The sequence below is a fragment of the Protomyctophum bolini genome (assembly GCF_963924005.1).
Source record: "Protomyctophum bolini genome assembly, chromosome: 8".
In the NCBI taxonomy this organism is placed as follows: Eukaryota; Metazoa; Chordata; class Actinopteri; order Myctophiformes; family Myctophidae; genus Protomyctophum; species Protomyctophum bolini.
The window spans coordinates 31,464,434-31,473,222 of NC_137869.1; the positions used below are offsets into that span (position 1 = coordinate 31,464,434).

The 8,789-nt window shown below is 42.5% G+C and overlaps 1 protein-coding gene across 1 annotated transcript in view; it reads right to left on the minus strand.

Moving 5' to 3' along the window:
- The window catches only part of cers1 (ceramide synthase 1), a 55,991-nt gene extending 47,571 nt beyond the window's left edge, over positions 1-8,420 (minus strand). Inside the window, exon 1 of the mRNA XM_080769482.1 lies at positions 7,012-8,420. Within this exon, the coding sequence (XP_080625608.1) occupies positions 7,012-7,287 (276 nt within the window). The 5' untranslated portion in view covers positions 7,288-8,420. The remainder of the gene's footprint in view (positions 1-7,011) is intronic.
- Positions 8,421-8,789: the final 369 nt, after the last annotated feature.

Consider the following 8,789-nt stretch of genomic DNA (forward strand, 5'->3'; position numbering starts at 1 on the left):
AAGCAGACCGTGCAGGTATGTTTTCCGTCATGCTACGATGCGTATGTCCCTTAGCAGCAAAAGATATGACGTCATATGCTGGCACGGGACATACGGAAGCAGACAGTGCAGGTATGTTTTCCGCGTATGTCCCATGATGTACCAATGCCAGGGTATAATTGGTTATCGATGGTGACGTAACGATGACATGTTTCAGTGTCGGGTGGACTAAAGATAATGCCCCTATGTATACATGTATGACTGTATGTAATCATTACCATACTTCAAAATACTACTTTTTTTCCTCCAAAAGCAAGGTACGTAGCAATTAGCTAAACCTAATAATACAATATTGCAAACGTTCTTTCAGAGAGGCTGAGATTTGAAAGTTTGTAGCGGTCTACAGTACTTGCATGCTCTGCTTGCGCACTAGTAGGCCATTTATGGCCTACTTGTGTGCAACAAGCAAGTAGGCACTCGACAGAGTGCAGTTCTAGTTGAGTCTGTTAATGATGGCTGCTGAATGCTGAGCCAGCGGATTTGAGCACCAAGCCAGTCTCTAAACAAACCCCTGTTCCCACTCTCTTCCTTCCTCTCTAGCTCTCTTTTTGTTTTGCCTCAGTTTCTCCCAATTGCCCCAGCTGTCCTCCAAACCCTCTTTCAAGTTCGGCTCTGCTCATCTTTGCCTCTTCCAAACTCCTTTTCTTCTTCTTTTTAAAAAAAAACCTTTCCACCCTACCCCTCTTTCTACTTCATCCTTCATCCTTTGTCTTTCCCGCTCCCTCCCTCTCTCCTTCTCTCCATTATCATCTCTGAGCAGCTCCAGCCTACCCCAGGTACTGCAATGACATACTGTATAGGACGTGACACACACACACACACACACACACACACACACACACACACACACACACACACACACACACACACACACGAATACACAAGAATACACAAGAATGCAGAGAATCTCATGAATGTAATCTTCACATCTTTGCCCCAAAACTCGGGGTGATTGGACAAAAGTAACTCTATTCACAATGTTTTATTAAAGAGATAAGCTGGAATTTAAGAATTTGGTCATCAAATATTATTCAGTTGGTATTTGTCAAATAGGGGAGGAAAGACATTTTCACATTTTCACTTCACAGAAATGTCACACTGTTTCCATGAGGAGACTTTTTTAGTATTCTATTTACAAAGTACGCTGTTAGATAAAACCTTGCCTTGAGCCCTGATATTTTTGAAATAGAAAACCCAAAACGCCAAGCTGTCCCTTTAAGTGTTTAAAATATATATTAAAAGTGCTCGTTGTTCTTGATTATTTTATGAATCAAAAGAATAATTGCTAAGAAGATAGTCTTTCAGCCTTAATCACGATATCCCTCTATACGTTTACACTACAGTGCACTGACTCACTATGACTCACTACTTGTTGCTCACTACTAGTTCCACACTGCCTTGTGACATCATGTGACATCTCAGGGATGGAGATCCCTGGTGTCATCAATATTAAGCCCATATATGGGAAATTTCAAATTTCAAACCCTTAGATCTCCATATATGGAGCTGCCCTGTTCTGACATTCCATATGTTTGATCCTTCCCCATCCATCCTTCCTCTTCGATGTCTCCCTTTTGACTGATACCTGTCCATTAATTTCAAACTCTAGACTTTAGAGTTCTCAACAGGCCCGAAGATTAAGGTCTGGCCCGACCTGGGCCCTCATTAAACCCTGTACACTCAAGACACTGCCCCCGCTTCCACCCTTAATCTCCATATATGGAGCTGACCTGACATTCCATATGTTGATTTGACCTCATCAAACCCTGTACACTCAAGACACGCTCCATATATGGCCAGTACAGAATTCATTCCATTGTTGATCTGACCCCCCATGCCAAAGCGCCAGTGCTTGTCCAGCAGTCTGCTGTCACCCGGGCAGATGCGTGCACGCGATCTCAGGCACCTTACTGGTAGGCTAAATAAGCTCAACATATTAGGCGTAAGGCTTCTATCACACAAAAGGTCCAAATGATCACATCACTCCAGCAGCAGACATGTGTCTGTCAATAACCAGGACAAGACATCAGTCTGCTAATTATTTGAAACTGGATTAGAAAGTCACCTCAATTAGTATATAAATGTAATATAGATATATAATATAAATGTACATTTTACATCTTGTATTATATTGTATGTAGTTTTCTAACAGAAATCTCAGTATCGTGCCCTTTGATCTGACAGGCTAATATTGGTATATGGGCTACCTTTAATGTATGGCAACACCGGGAAGTTGCTGCAACATCACTGTCAATGAATGAACCATACAAATCTGATCAACAAAATGGAGAAGATTTACCATCCTAAAGTGGTCATAAAAGACAAAAAGAGTTTTTCATGTTAAGTTCTTTATACTGGATACCCTTAAAAGGGTAACAGTTGTCAGGGGACATAACATGTTATGTCCACGCTTCACGTCACATGACCCCCATTAGCCCTCCTTCATAAAACAAACTGCCTACTGTATCTGTCAAAGTTATCCTAGAGAGGAAAGCCTCACCTCATTGTAAGTAAATTATACAAACATACACAATGTTGTGATTCATTTAGTTTTAAAAACGCCAAATTCTTTTTTTTTGTGCCACTGAGAGCCTGTATAGCCTCATTCAACCATCATTCATTCATCCTCAATATTGCCAATTCATTAATTCTTTTAACTGCCCACAGATTTATTAGCTCAACCACAATGCCTGTCACTGAAACTGACTATTGTGTTTTCCATCACACAGACTGGATACGGTATCTAATCAGTGCTGTAGATTAGAACAAAAATACAATGCTTTATGTGTGATTTACATTTGCTATTATCTTTGCTATTTGCGTGTTCTCTTCATACTCGTTTTATTTCAATGAACTGAAACCAGAGATCATACAGTGTTAATGCCCAAACCCTTCTCAATTATGATGTATGACTGTAATTATCATCTGGCATTAGTTCAGAACAGTTGACCTGGCACTGAACCCATCTTTCAATCCCTAATGTAAGCACTCTATACTGTATGTAGGTGGTATTACATGCATACACCACATAAATGTCATGAAAGGGGGAGACGTTCCCCTCAACATTAGCAGCCCATATACTATCCATTCCATACCTCATGCTGTATATAGCCCATCTGTTCCTTTCCATTCCATAGGGGTCATTGAGTCACATCATGCACACCGCCACACTATATGTAAGGGAAAAACAGGCCCCATTCCTTGCATTCTCAGGCCACATCTGGCTTCACACGTGGGGCCCTGAGCTGCACTAATAGTACTATAACATTGCCAGAGCATCTACCACAGAAATTACTTCTCCCCTCACCCACCTCAATGGTTGAATTACAAGACAGAGGCCACGTCATGTTAGGCTGCAGGCCCGTGCACGTGCAGAGAGCATTGGTGGGGTAGGGCCCAAACTCCAGAAAATGTGTCTTTTTGGGGGGTGGTCTTTTTGTGGAGTCCTTCCCTTGTGCCATTTCATGTCATTGGACAGTAAAATAAGCAATATGTTCTCATTAGTCTGAAACTAAAACTGACTGATGGCAGATTAAAAGATAATTCATTATGATAGTAGAATTTATCATTACTTGTCAAATGTTCGTCTTGAAGGGCCAATGGCACTTATTGGCCACCCACACAAGCCCTTATTGGTCCCCCACACAAGCCCTTATTGGCCCCCACATAAGCCCTTATTTGCCCCCACATAAGCTCGTATTGGTGTGTGTGTGTGTGTGTGTGTGTGTGTGTCCCAAAAAGAAACCCCCTTTCTTTTTCTTTTTGTTTTTTTGTTGAGAAAGGGCACTTTCTGCAAAAGGGCAGGTGCTCAAGCCCCCCTAGCCCCCCCTCTGCACGTGCCTGTTAGGCTGTCTGTGGGGAGAGCTGTATTAGAGTTGAGCCCCAATACTGGATACCTACAACAACAACAACAACAACAGGGTGGAGCCATGGAGGCACCAAAGAGTGGGATGGGTTAAGATAAAAACAGGAGATCTGGATTCTGGGCCAAAAGCCAATCTCTCAAAGCAGAGCCCTGAGGTTTGGTGAGCTCTATCTGTCCCTTTAGTATGCACACACAGTAGAGTAATTTATTTGCTGAGTACAATAAATACAGTGTTTCCTTAATGGTCTTCTTAGTGCACATCATACTGTACAGAATCACATGATAGAGCTAGTCCTCGTGGAGAGTGCACAAAGTCATTATCTGAACTGTATCATGCATCATTTATTCAAACCTTTATTCAAAGACTGATTTATAATTATTCAACCAAAAAACAGATAAATGCAATATTATTGATGCGAGTCATTTGAAAATGCAGTGGTAATATAGTGCGGTGTGGTTTTGTGACTGTGAAATGCTGCTGCTGAATGCTACAAGGATACAAGTGACTGCATGGCTTACACTTGTCCAATCTGTACAGTCTGAACTGGGAAAATCTGCTTTCTGCTTCGATACCCCTATTTCATGAAACACTCTACATTATACAACAAACACTAAAAAATGAATACCCCGATATCCTGGGGGACTATTTAATAACGTGCTCTTAAACCGCTCTACCTCACTATGTAATTGTTTTGAACGTATTCACTTTCCATTGTTTTGTTTCACTGTTTCTGTGATTTATTTCTGTATATGCCTTAATTGTAGATTAGTTATTGTGTTTTATATCTGTACATGAATATATCCTCACCCTGAATAGAAGAAGGCAGTATTATCTGTCCGAAACGTTGTTGTCTCTAACTGTGTCCTCATTAAAACTTATGCATTGGCAGCTATGACTGTCCTTCATCTGTCCATCCCGGTTCTCAGCCAACACTTCCAGCTATGACTGTGCGGCTATACATTTTTTTCATTCACTTTCCCGTTGGCTGGCACCTCACAAGGACCGGTGTGCTCTACTGTGCTGTGCATCCTTTTGCTTATTATCTGTACATGTCTTAATTGCTGATTGTGTATGTGATCTCGGCAGCATTGCAAATGAGGGTGAGCCTCAATGCTATTTTCGAGAATAAATAAAGGTTTCAATCAATCAATCATTCAAAATAACCTTGCTGGTTAACCTACTCATGCATATACTCAGGCCCATATTAATGCATGGTAAAATTAGCTTTAATAATAATAATAATAATAATGCACAACCCAACTTCCAGTAGGGACTCTAGCCCTCTGCACTGCTTCAGAATCCCTGACGGCCTGCAAGTGGCAATCACTGATGCTCAGTTGTTTTTTGTGTTTTCTTTCTGAAAATTGCGACAGTCTTTTACACCTTTGCACATGGGCAGGGGTGGCCGGGTGGGGGGTGTTTCTATCACTGTTATATCCAATTACATGTAGGTTGTCCGCCACAACTTTGTTTTTTATGAAAATTGGCTTCTCATCTGCGATTCTGATCTAGCCTATAGTGAACTTCCATTTTAGCCAAATAGCAGCAGCTACATTATGTCTACTGGATGGCAAAAAATGAAATATAGAAAATAAAATAAATGTAGTGCACTAAACCTAGTTCCAGCAGTTCACTAGTGGTGCCTGTGATGCTGATGCTGCAAGTTCATTGATCAAAAACCAAATGAGATCCACTATGGGACTAAACAGAATCATCTGATTTCTATGTCTTTAGCCTGGTCAAAGTACTGAGGTCTATCCGGCTCTACAAACACTCACACAGACACACACTGACACCAAGAAAAGCATATATATTCTTCTCATGAAGTAATCTGAGATAAAATGTGTAAGCATGAGCCAGCCAGGAAATATCTGGCTCTAAACTGGCCCCACTAGCATTTTTGTGCTAGCTGTCACTGCATATAAGGACAATGATAGCTGATCTCACAATTATTGATTTACTCAGTGTTTGTTGTCTTTAGTCATTCGATCGTCGTGGAATGCGTGGATTAAATAGAGTACACTTGATGTTGATGACTATGATAGTGTAGCGCATGTGGGGCAGGAAGTGAACTTCTGAATGCAATAAAATATACAATGTTTGTCACATATTAACTAACCCACCGCAAATAGAAAGACATTGCATTACGTTCACAGGCTCTTTTCCATACAATAATTGCATCCATGCTACATAACCTGTGAACATGTGGGCTGTTGTTGTTGTGTGTGTGTGTGTGTGTGTGTGTGTGTGTGTGTGTGTGTGTGTGTGTGTGTGTGTGTGTGTGTGTGTGTGTGTGTGTGTGTGTGTTTTGTGCAACAGGTTAATATTTTCTAACACGGTTTGTCTATCCGACCAGGGGTAATGGCTATCCATTCCCATTTCCCAATGACACTGAGTTACCTGCTATAGGAGAACAACTTGGTTAAAACATGATGCACACACTTGCATGCGCGCGTGCACACACACACACACACACACACACACACACACACACACACACACATGGCAGAGTGTGCGCACACTGACTGCACACACAATATGAAATACTTACAGTATGGGACGGGTACATTTTTACACTCTTGAGTTAAAATATCACTGAGTACTCTTACTCTTACCAAGTGCTGCAGACACTCTCTCAGATCATCTCACTGTCATTCTGGATTTTAATTGCCACTTGCATGCACTTGTCACAGTAACAGCTCTCACCCTGAAATATGTATTTTTCCATGCCTTCCCTATACAGAAATAAGGGGAGGGGGACCTTTTCATGCCTTGTGCAGCCAGGATATAACAGATTGTTTTATTCTTCTAAAACTGTGTGACATGATGATGATTTATTCAAGCATGTGCCTTGGATCAAATGTAGTCTTGAGAGCAGGCACAGAGGTTGCATTGACACTCAACTCAAGTGCTTTGATACCAGGACCCTATAATTAGAGTAAAGGAATGAGCAGAGATATTAGGCCAACCAGTTAAAGAGGGCCATCATTATCCGTGCTGCTGGTGTGGAAATGGGTTTTGATATGGATGCACATGAACTTCACAAGGATGGATGAACGCAAGGATGGTGTCCCATGACCATGAATGATGATGGACCTGAACTTACCTTGAACAGTCTTTCTGTCAGTCCCCATCGTATTTGAGTCCATAAGAAGGCGCAAAAGAAGAAGAGGCCAATCTCTATCCAGGTAATCTTTGCGTTCTCCAGGAGAGTCCGTCTGGAGAGCTCAAGCCCGCACGCACTGCAGTCTCTCAAGGCACCGTACATGACAGTGGACGCTTTGGTGATGAGGTCCACATAGCCCGGCATGGGTTCCACTTCCAGCGCCCCCCTCATGCTGTCACCCATGCTGTCACTGTCACCTACAGGATGACTATCCATTGCTGCACGGCACAGTACCAAAAAAAAGGGGGGAACTGGGAAAAAACTGACCCCGATTCAGGGATACAGAACGATGGGCACGAGGCAGCCGGTCCGGGCTATGTGTCACTAATCTCTCCCAACTGGCTGTTAACCTCAAAACGCGGAAACCAGCTTAGCTAACAAGCTTAGCCTCTACAGTAGCCTAATTCTTTGTTTTCTAAATTAAGACACGGGCCCATTCTTCAACATACAGGAACAATTCAAAATGATAGACCCAAACCGTCGCACGAATGACGCCAAAACGCACCCGCCTATACGACGGGGATTTCTATGTACAGTTTTAGGCCCCGCGCTATTAACGAGCGTTATGGCAATTAATGTGGCCCGGCATCAATGATTGGATCTAATTCTGAACACACCATTCCGCTACGCACGCTGCTGCTTCATCACTGGCCGTTGCGTCGTCGCCGTTAGCCGCTTGGCTAAATCAAAAGCACACAATACTGAACAGACCAGCATTTGCAGCAGCTTGAAGGATACTGTAATAATTGAATGGTATCTACCTACCGCAACAGTTATAATAACGGCGATAACGGCGCTCCCACGCGGCAGTAAAAATATTCAATTCAGTCTAATATAGCATGCTCCCCAGGCAGCTCATGCACTGTAACATACAATACGTAGCCTACAGTACAGCACATGCGATTATTGTGCCATGTTAAGAGCTTTCAAATCCATTATTCGTCGTATAATAGTCTAAAACGTTTCTCTTGGTTTATTAAGAGTAGTCGTAGCCTATATATAGGCTATATATTCCTACCAGACCCGCGGGCAGCGACACTGAAATCGTTTCTACAGCAGGGAAAACGTACTGTAAAATGATGAAGGAGAATTATTATCCTTTGAATATTCGGCGGCCTCCTCCTCTCCTCTGGTCAACGTGTCCTGGGGAGTCTGTACTGTCAGTGTGACAGAGGGGGAAATGCGCGCTACTTCAATGGGAGCCTATATTGTAGAACGTGACACACACACCACCATACGGCTGTCTAGTCGGGAGTCGGGACTCCAAATTCTAATGTCGGACAAAAAATAAGTCTACAAAAATCGTTTGTGTCCGTCTTCCGTTTGGAGGACCGCTTCCATCGGCCGTCCAGAAAGCCATTGATTTGAAGTTTATGGGAAACGAAGAAAAAGCCGAAGACGCGTGACGTAATTATGGCCCGCTATCTTCTTGAACTGCTGCGTAAAAGGATGATTTTTTTTAAAGAGACAGTACAGTACATACTGCCCACTGTGCCCAGCAGGGCAGGCTGACTAGACAACAGATACTATAGCCTACACATTATGCAGTCTCTCTCACACACAAATATATGCACTATATATATATATAGTGGTGTATACTGTACAATTTGTACATCATACATGTGGACTATACACACACCCTATCTCCCCCCCCCCCCCCCCCCCCACACACACACAGTGCATCATGACATTAATACATATAATTGTGTTCTTCAGAA